The sequence below is a fragment of the Leopardus geoffroyi genome, chromosome A3 (assembly GCF_018350155.1).
Source record: "Leopardus geoffroyi isolate Oge1 chromosome A3, O.geoffroyi_Oge1_pat1.0, whole genome shotgun sequence".
Taxonomy (NCBI): domain Eukaryota; kingdom Metazoa; phylum Chordata; class Mammalia; order Carnivora; family Felidae; genus Leopardus; species Leopardus geoffroyi.
Window position 1 is genome coordinate 69,559,752 of NC_059336.1, and position 21,929 is coordinate 69,581,680.

The window sequence follows — 21,929 nt, forward strand, 5'->3', positions numbered from 1 at the left end:
TGCCTGGGAAAAGCACGTGGTCTTACAATATAGTCTTACAGGGAGATAAGACCAAACCTAAATAATATAAGGCCAGAAAGTGATGGCTGATAAAATACCATCAACAAAGCACTACAGCAGTCAGAGGAGGAAAGATATTGCCTCTGATTAGGAAAATCAGGAAGAGCTGGTGATATTAAACTAGGGAGAATAGGAATAAAGAACAAAATTAATAAGGAAGCATAGGATGGATTGGAAGAGAAAGAGATAAGAAATGGGAAACTTAACCAGAAAATTACTACAAAAAGCCAAAAAATATAGTATTGATATGGAAGAATCAGGTTGAGCCCACTACACTACACTACCCTACACATGTACACATAGCAATTACTTTTCTCAATGAGTAGGTCATTTGTGTGGCAATCTTCCAGGGGAAAAAAAGGGTTTCACAAACAAACATTTCTTTCAAAGTAGCCTTTGGCATCACTTTGCATAAGTGCCTCTTTTTTGAAAGATTCCTTTAAGTTCATTAATTAGTACGATTTACCCAAGATTATACTTACAAGCTAAAAAGTATTCCCATCTTTCCATTGTTAATTATATCTCCAGGCTAACATAAATAAAATTTTCTAGTTACTTTAACCCATTCTATGAAATTTATCAGAGAGATGATAGTCAGAAGGTCTATTTTGGACACAGTGTGTCTTATTTGTGTTCTTTCCCCCTTTTAAAAGCTTTATTTCTATTTTCCTTTTTTTGTTGTTTTTGTTTGGTTGGTTTTCTGTAGAGTTGAAGGCTGCTGTCACAGAATTTATGGATAAATACCTAAACTACAGATGGAAATTTCTTTAAGAAATGAAATGTCCTAAATAGCTTTATTTAAAAAAAAAATCAAACTATACAGGAAAGGAGTTTGTTAAAATCCCAGGAATTACATTAATTCTGTTTGTGTAACTCACAGAAAAACAGGGAGATGCAGAAATAATGTTCATTTTGATGAACATAACAATTGAAGAAAATATGGCATGCTACTCTTATTGCCCTATCAATTGCATGTCTTCAAAGTACTTAAAAAAAAAAAAAGACAAGAGGCCCCAAATGGAGTCGTTTATGCTAAACCCCACATTCCCAAACCAAGATTTAATTTAATTACAGTTTCAGCCATCCCAGAAACAGAATCTTAATTCAGTCAATCAGGACTATCCTGATCATCAATATTTAGGTAATCTGCTTCATAGATCCCTGTCATTCCCTAAAGAAAGGTAACTTTTCAATAACCAACATGCTTTTTTTTTTCTTTTTTGCCAGTATTACTTCCTTGTCCCTGCTCTCTTCTGCCCACAATTCTTTCATTTTATACAGATCCTTGGAGCTCCTTTCTATCTTCTAGATTGGATGCTGCCCAATTTGAATCTATTTTTCCTTAAATAAACTCTTAAATTTTTTAGGATGCTTCAGTTTACCTTTTAATAAAGGTAATGGTGACTGGTGTTCCTTCTACAAATTAAAGTTGATATGCAAATAAGATTTTCTTTTAAATGTTGATTTATACATACATATCCTCACCACCAAAACTCCATGCACAAACCAGGAAAGCATTTCACATTTCCAAAAATCCCATTAAGAGGTAATGATTTAATCAAAATGTATGTATTCTGAGAGCCCTCCAAAGTCATTTTAATGCTGATCTGTGCAAGAGGCATATCAGGAGACACATTTATTGAATGACATTTACCTTATTTACAAGAAAATAACAAATAGCCTTATCATTATCATCACCACCACTATCACTCAAGAGCAGCATTCAAATAATTTTCTGTAAAATGATGTGAAGACAGCATGATACTTAGGGTAGGATCTTCATGTTCTGTTAGGAAATGTCTAGCAAATACATAGAGAAAATTATATTCTTCAAATTTAACTGGTATATGAGAATACACAATCTGACACAACCAAATGGCAACTATTTTGTAAAACATGGAAACTAGATTAAGTTTGGCAGAGAAAGTTCTTTAGCAAAATGAAAAACATTTTTATGCAATAAAAGCTATCTCAGCTACCACATGTAGTCATACATCTGTCAGGATCATATTCAGGATTAAAGATTTACCATAATAAAATCATAACAAATTATCAGTCTTCTGGTTGTCCTTGAAAATAAATTTACGTTATCTTCTATGGGGCAGGAACAAATGCAGGAAGTTATAATTCTGCACACATATGTACATATATTTATCAAAAGTATATAAAAGTTTTATATTTGCTTTGCTTTAGGTACATATAAGTACATAAAGTATTCATTGAGTCTTCATTTAAGGTCGTTTGTAGAACTCCAAATATGGTTATTTTGTGTGTGTGTGTGTGTGTGTGTGTACAAATGTATGATGGATACATGTTCATTGCTTCAAGTTTGGTGTAATTTATGGAAGATGTCACTGGTAGGATGGAGACAAAATACTTCCCCATCTATGGTGGTGTGATATTTACACTTCTCTTCCAAGTACTATTTTACTTTGTAATAATTGTTTATTATTCCTATACTTAATTTCTGAATAGAAAACCTGAAAATAGCTGCTGAGTTGTACCATATCACTAAACTCAGTTTCAGGGAATATTTTAGTTTGACCTCATCTTCAATATTGCAATACATATGTGTACTGACATAAATAGAGTTTCAAATAGAGAAAGATCAAAGGCAAAAACTCCAGTCTTTAAATCCATACCCAAGCCCAGCCTTTGCCTACAAGCCCAAATCTTCAATCATCGCATCCCCCATCCCATCATCCTAGAGCTTTTTCTTAACTGTCGCTTTTATGATATAAATCATTCATTCTATTTTGCAAGAGGGAGGCTTTGTCAGAAAAGTTTTCTCAGTATAGTGAAATTTATTGTTTTGTAGAAAATGCTTTTTATCATTTTGATGAAGTGCTGTAAGGCACAATCTAATTGAGAATTAAGAAACAGGACTTCATCCTATATACCAGTTAATTCAACCTTAAAATTCTCACTGAAGTCATACTATTAGATATTCCATGATATCATGTGAATGCTGCGTTTCTTAGTCATGCTATAAACAATACAATTGTGAGACTAAAGGAAAAAAAATCCACAGGTGCTTAAAGTATAAGAGAGACCACTTGAAGGACAATGTTTAAACATACTGTTTTTAAAATAAAAGGCAGATACTGCTTTAAGAAAGATATAGAAAGAGAAACATAATGAGATGTGTCACCTTTCATGAAAATTACAGCCCTCAACATATAATCTTCTGGAATTAAAGATTATTTAATATAAAGTAGTAAGGAGTCTCTTTCAAAAACTAGAAGAGGATTGTCATATGTAGGAAATGAAAAAAAAAAAAGATTTCTGACAAGGTGACCATTAGCAATTAAAAAACATTACAGTAAACGCTTACAAACTAAAGGCTCACCAGCATCACAGCATTTAGCTAAAGGCATCCTTGATTAATACTTTATTTTTTTCAAAAATGCCTTTTCTGTAAAACCAACTGCTTCTCATCATGACAGTTTGACTTACACATAATATAAAGACTCACAGTAACTGGAAGCAATGATGACTATCTGAGTCCGTACTCAGAGGGGTACTTACGGTCATTGCAGAGTGGACCACTGAAGGAAGTCATACTACAGTCACAGCTGAAGCCATCCCATTGCTGCAAGCACACACCTTGATTGGAACAGGAGTCTTCTTGGCAGGTTGTGCTGGGTCCTGCAAAAATAATCCAAAAGAAACTTGGGTTCTTTAAAAAAATCCACAAATGTTTTATACATGAGCTAGGTCACATATAGTAGTTGCCAACACCTCAAATTACATGACCAAACCAGTTTTGAAAGTTCTAGTTCACACACCTGAATTAGGAACAGAGAAGCTGTAATATGAAGGTTTTCTGAAGTTTCAAATATAGAACAAAATACATTATAATAGTAAACTAAACCAACAAATAGTAAAAGCAAGCACATAGCTTCTAGTATGATCATGGTCGCAAGTAATCTCATTCCATCATCAGTAATTCTCTATCACCATTTGTATTTTAGAAAAATGCATGGATCTCCTTAACTTCTGACCAATGAATAGAGACACCATGAGAAATGGAGATTAGAGCTTTATGAAATTGAGATAAAGATTGGCAAAATAACTGAAGAGAGTTATGCAAAAATGCCCTAGAAGCTTCCAGAAGTTTCCCTGCACAAGCTATGGATAAAGTTATGGTTGTTGGGTGTTTTGGATAGGTATGTTGGCAAGTATCAATTCACATGCTTTAACAATTTCATGCAGTTAAACATAAAATGAAAAAAGTCTGTAGAAATGACATGCCCCCATTTAACGTACAAGTAAAAAGAATTCTAGGCTATTTCTAAAGAATCATAACTAGAACACTGGAAAACAAAGAACTAAAAAAAAGATGATCAAAGCACTAGAGGCAATCACTATACAAACATATTCAAGACTGAAAGCCTTTATGCAGACTATGCTACAAGATGAGGCTTCTTGCACAATGTTCAAGAAGGGGAGAAATTAAATCTGAACCCAAACAACAGTCACTGAAAGATGTAAAGAAAATGTCATTTTGGGGTTTCCACCGTGTATTGCGGGGTTTCAGTCTTGTTTTTTACACACAGGGCTATCTACCTTGCAAGTCAGCTTTCATCAATGCAACTTTGTCAGCAAAATAAAAAAAAAAAAAGCAAAATATATTAAATGTTAGTAAGCAATACCAAAATGGGGCAAACACAGAACGTTCAGATTCAAAAAGCATGCTGCTATAAAGGGGGAGAAAAAATGCTATGTAGAGCAAACAAATTAATACTAACAGCCATAAATCTTAAGAGAAGCCAAAAATGAGAAAGCATTTATTAGAATTTTACTGTATATGTATATATAATGGTTAGTTGAGCTGATGACATGTAATGAAAGAAATTAAAAGAGCTTCTGTATTTTTTTCCTCTCTTGGATAGATATGAATGCGTTACCAAAGGAATTGCATTGCTTATTTGGAAAATGTGGCACCATTTGTCATGCGCATATACAGTGTAAACTATGGTCATTAGCAGACCAATGATCCCTTTCCATTTCTTTTTCCCCTCTGCATCTTTTTATCTTGCAATTGCAATTAAGGCTTAAAACTGTAATGCCAGCCATTCATTGCCAACAGCTGGACTTCAGAGTGACACCAAACTATCAAAATGTACTATATATATATTATTTGGGTGGCTGAGAGAACTAAGGGATAGAAAAAGCAAACTGCAGTCTAATTCCTCTTACAAAAAATCCCTTTACAAGATTTCAGTGTTCTTACCAGGCTGGGCATATACTACTTAAGGATCTCAGAGTTATGTCAGTATTTTCTCCATCTTCATAATTCCCTTCAACTCTTCTAAACTGCTCTGGGAATATTTATTACAATAGAACCCCACTAATAGGGACCGTCTTAGTGAATGGTCAAAACAGAATGCAGTCAATCTAAACAGCTTTAGAGTAGAAAACTAAAGATGTTTTCTAGTAAACACTATTTTAGAGGTTTTATGAAAATAATGAAATGATACCAGGCCAATTAACACTGAAAGCCTTTGAGGTAACTGCTTTAGTGAATAAATGAGAATTACCTGTAATTAGCCTTTGTGTAAATTGACATTTTCATGAAATGTCTTTCTAAACATGCTCGTTACAAAAGTATTTCTGTTATAATTTTCTCAGTATTCTTCATAGAAAGTTATTGAATTTAGCCTAACCTATGTGAATGTTCACAAATTAAGAAACCATAACACTGTAAGAACTAATTATATAACAACAACAATAGGTATACTAATAGTAATAAAACTAACAGATGTTATCAATAATAATAATAATAATAATAATATTATTATTATTATTATTAATTTCTCAGACATGGAAGCCCTAAACAGATGTAATAGTTTTTATCACTTAGTTCATCAAAGAACTAAGAACCACTAAATTGCTTAGTTTTTGTTGTGTTTCCAATCTATGAGAGGCAAGTGGTCTAATGATCTTTATCCCATGGAGTTAGAGACTGAAAGTAATTATTGTTTGTTTAAAACAAACAGGGGTTCCTGGGTGGCTCAGTTGGTTGAGTGTCCAACTTCAGCTCAGATAACGATCTCATGGTTCATGAGTTCAAGCTCTGCATGGGGCTTGCTGTTCTCAGCACACAGTCTGCTTTGGATCCTATGTCCTCCTCACTCTCTGCCCCTACCCCACTTGTGTACACTCTCTCTCTCTTTCAAGAATAAATTAACATTAGGAAAAAAAAAACAACAACTCTTAAAGCAATACTCCTTCTCACATTCCCTCCTGGGATAAGCCTGGGAACAGGGAGTGGTGCTGGCCCACTGCGGGTCAGGTGCTGTTTCATTAATTCATAGCAGCTCCCTGACTTGCCCAGCACAAGGTAAGAGCAGCAATAGGAACTGATGAAGAGCTAGATTATTGTGTTCACTTTTGCTCTTGTAAAAATCATCAGAAATACAATTGCAAAATAATACCAAATTCTAAAAATGGTAAAACTGCACTCCTAAAAATGAATCTGCCCATATTATGGAGCTGCAACTCAGCGTACCTGCCAAACTTTATGTGAGCAAAGAGACATGCTTTATTATTATTTTTCATTATCACAACCGTCTTTTTTTTTTAATGTTCATTTATTTTTGAGAGAGAGACAGAGTATGAGCAGGGGAGGAAGAGAGAGAGAGAGAGACACACACAGAATCCGAAGCAGGCTCCAGGCTCTGAGCTGTCAGCACAGAGCCCCATATGGGGCTCGAACTCATGGACCAGACCACGAGACCATGACCTGAGCCAAAGTCGGACTCAACCGACTGAGCCACCCAGGCACCCCACAACAGTCTTTTTATACTCAGGTCTTATAAAAGAATGCATGCCTCTGTATGACAAGACATATTTTTCAAAATACTCACCTTCTAGAATAATATTTAAATATGGACAGGCATTTACACAAGACAAAGCCCTGAATTTATTTTTTCCTTGAGTTATGTAATGTTCCTTTTATTTTGTCACTGAATAAAATTGGGAACAAACCACAAGGACATGTGTATTAAGTGGTTAAGTAAAAGCATATGTCTGAAAAGGAAGAGAAGTGAAGGTAAAACTAAAATCTCTGGAAACCAAAGAAACAAGAGACGAAAGTGTTTTGATGCCTGGACTTTCAAGTATGGCAAACTTGGGTTCAAAGCTTCCATCAACCATCAACGAGCCGTGTGATCTTAAGGTCACCTTACGTCTGTGAGGCTCAATTTACTCATCTAAAAAACGTCAGTACTACCTAATTTACAGAGTTTTAAGGATGCAATGAAATAGCAGATGTAAACTTACTGTCACTAGTGCCAAGTCAATGGTAGCTTTAATAAGTAAGTATTTCTGTGGCTTATAACAGTTCTGGGGCTGAATTTAGATGCTATGCAAAGAGTGTCTGAATTAAAAAAAATTTTCACTGACTTTACGTACAAAAGTTATCTTACCTTAGTTTTAGTACTGAGCTTATCTGAGCCTGATTATTGGTGGGTTACCAGTCTCTATTTTCTCTTAGGTAGGTAGGAAAATGCCACCTAGCAGTAGTTTTCAAAGTTTGGTCCTTGGAACAACAGCATCAGCATCATTTTAGCAACAGGTTAGAAATGTAAATTCTAGGATCCTGCTGAATCAGCAATCTTGGGGGTAATGTTCTGGAATTTGTGTTTTAACAATTCTCCAGGTGATTCTGATACTGGCTAAAGTTTGAGAAACAATCATCTAAAGGGACTTGGAAAAGGCAAGCTTCCTCCCCCAGCTAGTGTGCTATATAAATAAAAGCAGCTATGACCCAATGAAATTAGTTAAAAATGGAAGGCAGCAAGTGGTTATTAGGAAAGACCAAGAACTTTTTATATGAAAGGGACTTAGAGATTTGTGGGTCTTGTCAGGTAGGAATGATGGAAAATCTTCAAAGATATTTGGTTATTCACAAATTTATACCACTTCTATTAATATGAAAGTTCAGTGATTCCCGTGTGATTTGGACTTAAAGTTCTATAACACAACTATCTTTACAGAGGTAATTCATCAAGCATCTAGAATTTGATCACTATTTCTAAAAATATATGTATATCATCAATTACACATATGACAAGTTTATCTAAGATTATTCCTAGGAACTTCATAGGATAGAAATAATCATAAATTAAAAGTTCTTAATCTTGGTGTTGGAATGAAAAAATCAGGGAAGTGTTAAGGTAGAAAGGAGGGCATGGTAACATTCTAAGAATAAAGAAAAAGGGGGTAAAAAGAGGGTAAGAATTATTAAAGCTCAGATTATAAGCATCACATATAAGGTAAGGAAGGAACCAATGTCATAATCTACTAAATGATTTCAAATGTTCAAATAGTACTCTGCTTATTAGATTATGTTAGGAAATAAAACCAAATATCATTTCCACAAATATCTTTTCTCAGTCCACCTTTCCTCTCATTAGTTTTCCCTTATACCAACCCACTCATATCATGTATGTGTCAGTGGTAGGGGGGTCATATGTGTGTGTTTGGATTTCTATCTTGTGGGTGTTTAGCTGTGAACGTGTCTGTCTGCTCCCAACATCTCTTTGTAGGTGAGAAGTCACTTGCCAAGCAACTTTGTAAAAAGGCCTATTTTTGAAAAAGAAATATTTTCAGGAGTTTGTAGTACTTTTTTTTTTAATGTATATATTCTCACTGATTAGATCACCTCCAAGAATCAAAGTTATGACCTACATACATGTATCTACCCACTAGAAAGAATTTATTCACTTAACAATCTTGCTTCCTTTGGTAAATGGAGAAAACACAGTTTCCCTTTGTTTTACAAGACCGTGCAACACCTAAATTTGAAATAAAAAAAATAAATATAGCAATATCATTAACGAAAATTTCAGTGAAGTCTTCTATTAAATAACATTATCTTCCAGAAGGATTAAAACACAGTTTGAATTTCACCTGACTTTTCAGGGAAATATATACAGCAGAGAGAAAAAAATGTATTTAAAAAAAATCTCCATGTACTTAGGTAATTGCTAAATCTAATGGCATTATTTTGGCCGAGAAGAATGATTCATAATCTGGGGGATAGGAATTCACATGTCTTTCTTTGCCTCTTCCATATGAAATTTCCTTATGAATCTAAAATTTTCAAAATAGCCCAAACTGTTTTCAACATTAAAGGAGAACCAGCAATACATTCAGAGCCCCCAAATTCGGGATAATGTGATTAAATTACATTTATGGAGGGAGAATTGGCTCACATAATCTGAGGTGTTGAAGTGAAAATTATCTAAAATGAAAGTAGCGATCTAAAAGTACTCCCACAGATCTTCATCTGATAGAGAGCACAGAAAAACAGAAAGATACTTGAGCACATTTCTCAAGTATGGAATATTAGTCCTGGGTAATAGAAGAAAACAATTTTTGCTAAAACAAACTGATGATATACAGCAGAAACTCTTGCTACCAGGTAGATACAAATCAAATAGTGATTTGACAATGGGTATCTGAACTTTATAGTCTTGTAGCTTGCTGAATGTAGATTTGAAAAAAAAAAGGCAGTCTCAAGTTGATTGACACTCGCTGCAGTAAATATATATTTTTTAGTCTAAACAGGGTAACTATTTAATGTCTTTAAAGCAGGCATTGCAAAAATGATTAACCCACCAATTAGGCAAACTATAGAATTCACAGGAGCAGAAAATAACAAGATCCATGCACGGAGCTCCCATCTTATATAAGGCATTAATGTAGGTTTGCAAACAGCCCAGAAAATTTAGGATTTATGGGCTGAAAAGTGAAAAACACAAATAAGGATTTCTAAGCCCTAAGGGGTGGGGGGGAGGGGGTTGAACAGTTGGCAGAAATAAATTTTGCTGCCTAGAGAGAATTGTTCTTATTTACGGTTGGAATTAGAATTACTTAGAATTTCATAACAAAGATCTAGTACCTTCACATCCTCTCTCAATCTGTCCATTGCAGAAAAGAGCATCTGAGATGAGGTCTGGAAGTCGTCCATTTAAATCAACTGAGGCCAGGCAGCCTTGAAAACCCTCCTTGGCATGGACGAGTTTCGGCAAAGATTTGTAGGTTTCTTTAGCCACTCCTCCTATATATAAGTCACCTGTGGGAAAAGCAAAGTTTTGGTCACAAAAGTAACTTGTCATTGTTTTAAACATACAGGAGGATAGGAAAAAAAATAGTTTGGTTTATTCTTCATTGAATTAATAAAAAAGTCAATTATAATTAGATATTTTCCTAAAAGTATACAACAATAGAAGCGCTTGAGTAACATACCAGCATTCAAAGATAGTTTTCCACAGAGAATTGAATGAGCTCAATACAGTATGGCCAAGTGGAAGGAATATGGGCCATCGGGTTGCATATTCTTGTACTAAAATCCAAGCCTGGTTATTTACCAAGCCTGGTTATTCTGCAACTTTTAATGTTTGTTTGTTTTAGTTTGTTTTGTTTGTAGTTTCTCTGATCATTAGAAACCCCATTTCTAAAATAGAAATGATAAAAATCTGTCCTATAGGTTTTTATGAGAATTAACTGAGATAAAATATAGAAAGTATCCACCAGAGTAAAAATATGAACTAGACACTCAGTCAACCTTCTGCTTAGAGAACTCTGGGTCTTTATGTCAATCAGAAGTTCAACAAATTCTCTTCAGTGTCTACAATTACCTCCTCCACTAGAATTGCCCATTACCGTACTTGCACCTATCACATTCACTAACTGACTCCCATTAAGAGTCTGCTTATATCCTTTCTCAGGTATTTCTTTTTTTTTTTAACGTTTATTTATTTTTGAGACAGAGAGAGACAGAGCATGAACAGGGGAGGGGCAGAGAGAGAGGGAGACACAGAATCTGAAACAGGCTCCAGGCTCTGAGCTGTCAGCACAGAGCCCAACGTGGGGCTCAAACTCACAGACCGTGAGATCACGACCTGAGCCAAAGTCAAACGCTTAACCAACCGAGCCACCCAGGCGCCCCAGGTATTTCTTATTTAGGTGAAGTTATATCACTTTGAATTCTTTATGATGCTCTGGGAACCACTAACAATTTATCAATTTTTTAAAATTTTATTGAAGTTTCTAATGGAACACTTCGCTCTGCTAGTATCATGTCTCTAGGTTTGATATTTCCCTGCTTTATGGGCAAGAGAGATTACAATCCATGTTTGATTGCTTCATTTCCTATCAAAGATTATCTACCATATCTGTATGGCATTGAGTAGATGTAATTCACTGACTTTAATAAACACTTAGTCAATGTAGAAGACAAGGAGGGTGACCCCAAAATCCCATGAGATATATTCCTGTTTAAAAGTTCTGCTAACATACTCTATTGAGCTATGTTTTTCTGACTTTTCATTATCAGTTGGGTTTTCTCTCTCAGATTAACCAACCTTTCAGGCCACCTGATACCTTTTCCCCAATGTAACACAAAACTCCTACATTCCTAATGTTTATCTGGGTCCCTCTGTGTTGTCTTCGTGGGACTTGGAAGGAGAACACGTGGATACTCATGCTGTTTGTTGAGTCATGAGTCCTTGTTCTCTGACCCAAAAGTCTTCTGTCTTCTGCCAGCATCCATGAAATAGTTATAAGTTAACCTATTAGATTGTAAGTAGGCTGAAATCAAACCACAGATATAAGAGTCCTGAATTGTACTGATGAGTGAATTGAGCTTGCCTAAAGTCATTTTGCCATAGAAACTGAGGACTTAGGTCCCTGATCTATTAACTAAAGCTCTAAGTATTATACCGGGATGCCACTGATCCTGCATGAGATGTACTGAAGGTACTGGATGTGTTAACTTCCCGTACATCTTGAACAAAATAAAACTTCCATTGACTACTAACTATATTCTTAATATTAAAGGATAGTATGGGTTTCATCTGAGATGGGATACTATTTTTGAAATGACTTATTTCTTTCTCCATATTTCCTTTTTCTCCAGTCTTTGCTCTCACTTAAATTTAAAGCCATTGTGTTTTAGTTATCTCAGAGAAAGGAAAAGAATCAGAAACCAAAGATATCAAATTATCTTCCTGCATTTCTGCAAATTACCTTTTTGCATAAGTCAAGACTCTTAAAAGAATGAAATAGAATATATAGCCAACTACAAGAGAAGAATAAAGCTTTCCTACCTCTCATGTAAACACACAGGAGAGAAAACTAGAGAAGAAATGTGCATACAGTCAATGAATAGCAAAAAGAGGACACAGTGTTCTAATTTGAGGGCTGAGCTCCAGTGGAGGTAAAAACTTCAGGTAAATTTACCGAATTCTATTGATTTGTGTGTAGTTCCATAAGAGAACCGAGAAGTAAAAGTGGAATTCTTGGGAAAAACATAACTGCATGGTAGATTTAGACATGCTAAGAACTTAGGCAGCCTCACAGAATTTACCATATTCCAACTGTGGTATGGGAACGACACAATTCCCAGAGTTTCTTAGAAATAAAGAGAAAAAGACTGACATTAATTGGTCATGCACACAAGAATGAAGATGCTGGCAATTCAGTGGACATCCAAGCTATAAGTATACAATACCCAAGACGAGCTCCTGTGTAATCTCTATCTCCCAAAAGATCAAGAGTGGAAGTCCCCCACCCAAATAATTTAGACATAATCTCAGGGAAGTAAGGGGGAAAATTGCCTGAGATTACATTTTCACTAACTCAAAGGATCAGAACTCAAACTGGAAACCAAGGTGAGTTATAGAAAAATAGAGTTACCTTTCATATACATCTGAAATTCTGAGGAGAGATTTAAACTGTTACATGTCAAATATCAATGCAAGGACATGCTCCCTATGTTCATTTGTTGAACTAAATTTGTTAGAACATTTCAGCTCTCCTCCAGGCCTATTGAATGCAGTGTTCGAGAACAGAGGGAATAGTTAGATGAAGATTTCTTAGCATTGCTGCAGGCCTTTTGGAAGTAGAATTTACACTGAAAGTTATGTATAAGACACTACATGTTTGCTAACCTACCTTCCTCTTTCTGATGGCACCCTCCTGGAAGGGACAGACTGTGTCTCTATTTGTTTTACATTCTCCCAAAGTGGCCTACAAGCACAGTGGACACTCGACACATATTGTCAGCCATCTGATGGACTGAGGTCATAGTGGAAAAGAATCAAGAAAGAAAGAATGCTAAGGCAACACATGGAGAGAGAGCTAATTCTAAAATGCACTTACTTCCTTTCCCCACTTCCTGCCACCATCCTATTTTTTTTTTTCTGTTGGCAAACATATGTGCCTGAACAACTTTTCGGAGATTACTGCAGAGAAGTAGAAATCTTCCACTTGTGTTATTAAAGAGCAGAAAGTATCGATTCAAGCAGTGCAGGATATAAGCCTCAAACATACACTAAGGTGGATAAGTAGGGAATACATTCTCATTTTCATTACTGAAGCTGCACTTAGCACCACCACTTCATACTGTCTTTATAACCTCTTCATATAGTAGATAGTGGTCTAACATCCCCTGGTGGGTTGCCCTATGAAGAGAACAAAAGAAACCCTTAAGTGGCCTGAGCCCCATATAGCATTAACACTTCATCAAAGATGCAGCTTTTCCTTTTGATCCTTGAGGTGATGGAAGTTAAAATGACCCATTAGCATTAATGGGATCTTGCAGGCAAATTCCTGTGCACGGGAAGGAGGATATGCTTTTTAATGACCCTGTGTGTGAACAAGAGCCAGGATGGACATCTAATAAGAGTCAGGTTCATACAGGCTTGAAGCCAGCCTGTTACCCTTTCTTCAAGCTATGAAGGGTTGATTTTTATTCATATCCTTTAAGTAGGCCATGCATGCAACTGATAAGCCAATGATGGAATTGGGGCATTTTTAGCAGAAGATGCTGAGAACATGTATAAAGCCCAATAACCTCAAGCATTTAGAGAGTATTTTTTCTCCAAAAAAATCTCAAACTACATTCTGTTTCTGTCTCTGTCTCTGTCTCTCAAAGGTGTTATCTATGGAATGATGTAAGGTGATATCACAAATATCCATATTCTAGTAGTTGGGCAGTAATGAGTAGGGAATAGTGCACAGGCTTTTTACTTTATCTGGCTATAAACCTTGGCTCAGCCACTTACTGGTTGTCTTAGTGAAGGCACATTAAGTTACATAACTTCCTTAAGAGTCAGATTCTTCATATGTGAAGTGGGTTAATAATGCCTATCCTGCAAGACTGTGAGGATTACAGAGAAAGTAGGCAAGCACTGGGTACAGCATGCACTCAGCGCACGACAACTACTGGTGTGACTGTTGGTATGCCTGGCAACGACACATCTATGGTGTATCTCATTCTATGTTGATTGTAGTAAGAGATACAGAATGAGAAGTCTAGGCTGTCTCCTTGTTTCTAGTATAACTAGAATGACAAGGTGTTAAATTCACGTCTTACTTTACTAGATTTGCAGTCATGTGTGTACTTGGAGCGTGCCTTGCACTGTGCTATAAGAAGCTCCAGAGGCTCCTTTGACATATTCGGTTACAAACCCAGCAGCACTGAACCTGGTTACAGAAAGAGGACAATTACTTGATAAATATCTTCTAATTTGACACAAACAGATTAAGAAATAGAAGAATTCTGTGATGTCCCAGGGCCAGGTCAAAAGAGTCAAGCTAAATGTGCCTTATACAATCAGAAAAATAAAAGGCTTTTATGGATTTGGATTGTAAGGTGGAGCATCATGGAAGAGTTTAGACCCAAAGAAAGGATAGGCTACATTACTCTGTAATAACATAAATGTTGTGCCAGGCATGGGGAACAGCACAGATAAACCATGAAGACAAATTAAATACAGCAGTCAAGAAAGCATACAAGAGTTGGCTGGAAGGCAGTAGTTTCTAAAGGGGCCATGATAAATAATGTTGACTAAGTAAAGTCAAAGTCTTCTGAGTAACACAATAGAATTTATGACTACCGGTTTCCAAAAAGAAAAAAAAAAGACAATGAGAAATCCAAAAATATAAGTCATGCAGGCTAGGGGACACAACAGAATTTGAAGCAGTGATAATTTGGACAAAAGAGAGGGAATTACATTTAACACTAAACAGGAGGAATCTGAGTAGGAGTGGTCCATAGCGATATGATTATAGGAGCTGGGGTCTTAGGGAAGAGTTGCTGAGTCTGGAAGGTGCAGCTTGGGAGCCATCAACCAAAAAAGCAGGTAAATGAAGTGGTATAAGACTTTTTCTCTTCTTTTAAAACACGGAGCATACGGCAATTAGAGCAAGGACTCCAAGCTCTGCCTTACAGCAGCAGAATGCAAGTGTCAAGGTATAATTAGTTCTTTGACTCAGCTTTCCTGTTTATTCATATGTATTTTTTTTGTGCTTCTTAAACATTTTACTTTCATTTTAATTAAAATAAGCATACATTAAGAACAAGTGCTTTATAGATTTGGATGGCTAAAACTCTAGGGAAAGTTAAGAAGGTTCTCACAATTTCTTATAATTGGCATTTGGCGGGCAAAAAAAAAAAAAAAAAAAAAGGCTGAATATCCACTGCCTTTCTTTCCTACTGGCTGGACTGGAGAAAGTATAATTCTGGAGGCTTTGCTCTGGATAGGACCTTGGACAGCAAATTGGAACACAAGTCTAACTTTGTTCTGAATTCTTGTGACTAGCTGCCAGAAAAAGTGTCATCAGACTGGGCTAGTTTCTGAGAGTTATTCTGCAGGAAAAGTACCTTCTCTTATCCCAGGGAACAACTGAACTCTGCCCCCAAATTTTATCATTATCTTTAATTTTAATCTTTTGTTGTACATCCACAAATGAACCTCCTCAGGTCAGATCTTGACCATATACCTTAATGCAGACAAATTAAATCTAGACCTCTTTGTATATATTAGGTGTGCCCTCTTAGAAGAAAAATCATCTTCAATACCTTGGGAACAAACATCCATTTATTTACTTTATTTTATTTTTTTCTGGGGAGAAAGCTGAAGTCACAATTTCCTCTGACTGCTTAAATAAATTATGTTAAATTACTGAAAGCAGAAGCACAGAAGCTAACACATTTAAACTCAAGAGTAGACAAATGGAAACCTTTATAACAAACCACACGTGGGATTAAACAATAAACACCGTCCAAGACCACATCTAAGATCAGAGCACACACAGTGTTCAATATTGAAGTCAAAGTTGGCAATTCAAGTAGATGTTTTGCTCTGAGATACAAGATCTGTGTCTTCCATAGGTCTCTTAAAAATATCAGGTTAATTTTAGAAACTCTTTGCTGAGGAGATGCTCACTGGTCACCAGTTTGATTTATTAGTTATCCATTAACTTCTCTACACCTTAGTCTTTCTTGGTATATATAAGGCTAAGTGCTGAAACCACCTGGTTTTAGTTCTGTAGTAAATGCCTATCAACTCTTATCTTGAGGCTTATTCCGGCATTCTAAGTTCAGCCTAAAACCAAGCCATCGTCTTTCCCCTGCACTGGGAAACTACTTCTAGACTTCTCTGTTTCATAGCAATCCCATTTCTCATCTCTCTGATACCCAAATTGAAATTTCAAAATCATCTTTTAACTCTATTCTCTATCTCACACCTTACATTTAAATTATTGACAAGAACTCATGACTCAGCTTTATCAATACTTCTGACATTTGCCAATTTCCTTTTCTGTAATTTCCTTTTCCAGTTCTTGTCTATCTTTCCCCTTGTACACCTTTCATGCAAGACCCTGTTATCTGGTGTACCTGCATCCATCCTTCCTCCTCATCAACACCAGATCAGTCTCCCTACTGTGTTCGATCTCTTCAATACCTCCCTCCACTTCTAAATAAAGCTAGAGGCTTAGCAGTATTCAAGTGTCCATGGCATTGTGAACCTCTTTTCTGACAATTACCATATTTATTTCCCAGTTCTTTGTGTGAATATCTTACCTTACTATTACTTTATAAATTCCTTAAAAAATGATCATGAGCTTTATTTACATTCTCATATTCACTTAGTAGTCACTCAAAAATTATTTGTTGACTCATTGGATGAATAGATGGATTGGTGGGTTTGTATTCACTAAGTAATCACTTGAAGAATAAAGACATAGTGAAGGTTTTATGAGAGTATAACAGCCATATTTGTCCTTTGTTCCCTCTACTTGAGAAATAATAAAGTCAACTGTGGGGAATTTTTCTTCTACTGACTCCTTTATTGAACGCAGAAGTGAAGCCATCCAACTCATTAAGAGAAGCCAATGCAGTGGCATTTGTTTTCTCCATTCGAATAGAATAATCCACGACCAATTTTAAGTGACATATATTGAATTTATTTGTAGAGAGAGGCAGACAAAGATAGAAGTAGAGAAACAGCTTAGGGTATCAATGTGTGGCTATGAGAACCCCCTCGTGAGTCTTCTGCAGCTAGAGTAAGTGCAAAAAGCTTTGTGGGGCATTAAACTCTAGCCCATCCTGGCACTCTGCCTTATTCTGTCTCTGGCCATTCTGTTATTCTCTGTGTTGCTTTGGAAAAACATACAGCCTCCATAGGAGCACTTCACGCTGTGGACACTTTACACTATTTCTCCAGACTCTTCCTCTCTGTCACCGAGTTCTCAGCCCAGAAAGGCATGTGTCTACTGTTTGTGGGTTATCACTCAAGAACTCTAGGATTAGTTTTTCTGGTTTGTTGCTATAATCTCAGCTACTTGCCAGCCAAAGGTATTCCTGATCCTACAGCAGCCTCCCACATCCAACAGTATACTGCTTTTGCTAAAAAGATTTTCAGTTTCACAAAAATCACTGAGACAACTGAACTTAAATGTGCAGAGCCCTGTCCAGGTGAGAGAGAGTCTCCTCAAAGCTTTGAGTCCTTGGTAATCAGTGTCAAGCATTGCCATGGTCACAACCAGAAAAGACAGCATTCATTTTATAATATAACAATGGGGATTGATGTTGGTGTAGCATCCTAAACTTTACTGAGCATTTGTGCATATATAATTTCATTTGATATTTGTTGAGCTACAAAAGGAATAACGGTTATTTTGGAGACATGCCCCAAATGAAGATGCTATGGTTCAAGGCCATAATGCCAGAAAATGGCAGGGTCGAACCCCAAGCATAGGTCCCCTGAAACCCTGACAATTTCCACTTAATCTGTACTGGTTTACACACTGTACACTCCAAGCGGCAAGTAGCCAATTTGGATAGCTCCATTACTACAAAATACAAGAAGTTTTATAGTATGTTTGCCAGTGAAGAAAAGTAATGGTAATAAATGTTGGTCTGAGTCAATGCAAACGAACATAAATTCCCAGGACATTGGGAGACTCAACTGTATACTAACTGAGTAATCTCATGAAGAAAAAACCAATTTGCTTCCACACACATAAATATTAGGTATCAAAATTCTGACGAGGGGGTAGAATTCTTATGCCTCCACAATTTGGTTTTTAGATGTGGCAGCTATTTTTCAATTGCCTCCTACGAAGAGATGAGTAGGACACTTGCATTCATCGATGGCCCAACCTAATACTTGTATATGAACAGGTTGGAGGACTCTGATAAAGTTAACATTCAGACCTTAATGTTTTCCTGTGGTGAGCCTGGAGTGTTCATATTGACATTATGTTCATAAATAGGACAGATAATGCTTTCGACATTCTGAAGTTCCTGCCTCTATCTGATGTTTTCAAAATAAACTTGTCCAAAACATGAAAAAAAAAATTTAAAGTATGATTATAAAACTTACAACACGAAGGCAGATTCTGTTTGTGTGTTTGGCCAACAGACTGTGAGGGAAAGCTGGTGGGCATGTTAAATGGGAAATAATAAAATGAAATTGCTACGGAGGTGTGTATAGCAATCCATCTTCTTTTAAACCCACACTATGCCAGTGACACCATGGCAGATGGGGTACGAGTTCAGGCATATAAATTCATGCCAAGCTAACTTCGTCTCCTGGCTTCGTAAATTTGCCTGTAGGTGAAAACAGAGTTTAGATAGTATCATTCTTTATCCTCTTTCTCCTCTGATTGACAGCCAGTGTAGATACCTTAGACATCCTTTAGCATCAGACAATTCTGTCACCATTTTGTGTTTCATTTTTCACTAACGTGTGATGCTCTCTAGGACTGCACACGGCTTGCAGAGGCTCTCCATCTCAAAAATACTGTTACACTTTAAACATGCACAGAGCCTCAGTTTGGGTGCTTTGCTATCCCCTATTCCAATTGATCCTCCTACCAGTTCTTCACAATAGGTAGGAAGTTATTATTAACCCCACCTGCAGGTAAGCAAAGCACCCTTCTGAAAAGGGAAGTTAAGCACCCAAAGGCAATACAACCAGTACAAGAAGAATTACACTGGCATTAAACCCTCCAGCTCCCAGGCTACCTCTTCTCCCACTATGCTACACTGCCTCCTATTTTTTGCTGAAAACCTTCTCAGTGACAGGAATAGAATAGGTGGAGGAGTTTAGAAATGACTGTTCCTGAAATTAAGAGACTTATAACTAAGGGACCAGTAAGAGGACCTATATAAATCTGTTATCTTTCCTAAGATGTTGAGTAGTTCTATATAACAATTTGGCTTCCTTTATTTTTTTTTTCTTCAAAATAGCTTTCCTTCACTCAAAGAAATTTTCTTTTCTTATTTCAAAATAAAAGAACATTTATTTTGGGTGGGGAAGATCGAGTGCTATACAGGGTAAGTACAGAAAAACAGCTCTTTCCTATAATAATGGCCTGTTTAATGCAGGTAAAAAAAAAATGGCACCTGTTCTCAAGTAAGAGATACAGAATAAAGAGGGTAAAGCTACCAGTGGCTTTTGGATATCTTGGAAGGACAAAATGATTCAAAGTGCACAAAAAACTTTAGGGACATTGCCAAAAGTCTTCTATAATACATGAGCTTCATAAAGTCAGATGAAACTCATTTTTTCGTTAAGTACCTGAACATTTCTATAATTTTTTTTCAAAGGAGGAGTTCCTTCTGTGCCTGAAAGATGGAACATTCTCAATCAAGCCATCAAATCCCATTGGGATATTAGAATTCCCTAGGGCATGTCTCCAAATAATTTTTTCCCAATATTTAAATTCTTCTTAAGGAGAAATGCAAATATTTGAACAGAAATGATCAAAAAGGGGAACAAGGAGGTGTGGGCAACCTTTCCTAAAGGCTTAGACATTGGAGAGCTTTAATAATAGAATGGAATGCTGGGGCACCTGGGTGGTTCAGTCAGTTAAGCATCTGACTTGGATTCAGGTCATGATCTTGTGGTTCGTGGGTTCAAGCTGCATGTTGGGCTCTGTGCTGACAGCTCAGAGCAAGGAGCCTGCTTCAGATTCTGTGTCTCCCTGTCTTTCTGCTCCTCCCCTCTGCTCTCTCTCTCTCTCTCTCAAAATAAATATTAATTTTTTTTAAAGTAGTATCTTGCACTCCAGACATTCAGAAGAAATTCCTTTTAATGTGCTGGCAAATATACATAGTAGTATTTAAATCCTTCTATAGATCTGGGTTCAAATTCTATTTCTAGGCCACTCACATAGCCTTTCTGATCTCCATTTTCTCATCTGTAATATGGAAACACTAACATCTCACTCATCTAACTGTAAAGATTAAGAGGCCACACTTATGAAAATGAGTATCAAAATTCAAGTCCTAGCTGAAGTGCCAACACAATACATATGATAATGTGAGGGGGGGGGATGGGGGGAAAAGTTACAAACAGAGAGGGAAGGAGGCAAACCCTAAGAGATTCTTAAATAGAGAGAACAAACTAAGGGTTGAAGGGGGTGGGGGAGAGGGGAAAGTGGGTGATGGGCATTGAGGAGGGCACTTGTTGGGATGAGCACTGGGTGTTGTATGGAAACCAATCTGACAATAAATTATATTTAAAAAAAAGATAATGTGGGGCGCCTGGGTGGTGCAGTCGGTTAAGCGTCCGACTTCAGCCAGGTCACGATCTCGCGGTCCGTGAGTTCGAGCCCCGCGTCAGGCTCTGGGCTGATGGCTCAGAGCCTGGAGCCTGTTTCCGATTCTGTGTCTCCCTCTCTCTCTGCCCCTCCCCCGTTCATGCTCTGTCTCTCTCTGTCCCAAAAATAAATAAATGTTGAAAAAAAAATTAAAAAAAAAAAAAAGATAATGTGAGCCTGAGACAGATGGCCAGATGCAAAATTTACAAAGGAATGATAAAATACTGATTCTCAGTCCTTGAATCCCTCAGTTATACCAAGGACAAAATAATAATAATAATAATAATAATAATGAAGGAGAAGAAGTAGCAGTCAGAATTTGGAAAGAAAGACGTCTGAGATTGCGCTGTGTAGTAAGCACTAGTGGCCCCCTAGGGGGACTATATTCTAGCCCCAAGCTAGACAGAAGGCTTTCAGTTCTCCTGAAGAATCTGCTTTGAGTTTCCCACAATTGAGGTGATCCAGGACTGGTACCTGCAATATTAAGAAAGCTCTAAACAGCCTGTGGCGGCAGGGTAGAAATGAGAGCAGTGGGAATGGGCTGTACTTCCAGGGCTGAGGTGTAAAGGAAGCATGAAAACTCCTCATGCGTGGTTGTGGGCCCCATGTGTAATGAGAGCAAGCCAGGCAGGGCTGCCTGGAGACAGAATGGACCCTGGGAGTAAGAGCTTGTGTGGAATGAACAGAAGGCATGACCGCTCCACAGGGGTTAAGGCCAGGAGATTCTGGAATAGGGACCCTGGATGAACCCAGGAAAGCAGTGCTAATGGAGTGAATAAGACATGTGCACCAGGCCAGTTCAGACTTCAGCTGATGTCCCTAGCCAACAAGCTGTGAGAAGATAACAGTGGGAAGGGACAGAGCTGAACATGCCCCCTGTCCTGCCTGTGACTCGCCAAAGCAGGTGGCAGCCCCTATTTTCAGTTTTGATTAATAACTTAGATTGGCCACTTTTA

The 21,929-nt window shown here is 37.0% G+C and overlaps 1 protein-coding gene across 28 annotated transcripts in view; it reads right to left on the reverse strand.

The window, feature by feature from the left end:
* Positions 1 to 21,929, reverse strand: part of NRXN1 (neurexin 1) — a 1,133,918-nt gene that overhangs the window by 545,300 nt on the left and 566,689 nt on the right. For 18 of the 28 annotated variants that reach the window (XM_045446025.1, XM_045446019.1, XM_045446024.1 and 15 more), the window contains 2 exons: positions 9,974 to 10,147; positions 3,589 to 3,708 (listed from right to left, as the gene is read on the reverse strand). In XM_045446025.1, coding sequence (XP_045301981.1) covers positions 3,589 to 3,708; positions 9,974 to 10,147 — 294 coding nt within the window. Of the gene's footprint in view, positions 1 to 3,588; positions 3,709 to 4,629; positions 4,657 to 9,973; positions 10,148 to 21,929 lie in introns of all 28 variants that reach the window. The other 10 variants (XM_045446002.1, XM_045446007.1, XM_045446003.1 and 7 more) reach the window with 1 other exon arrangement.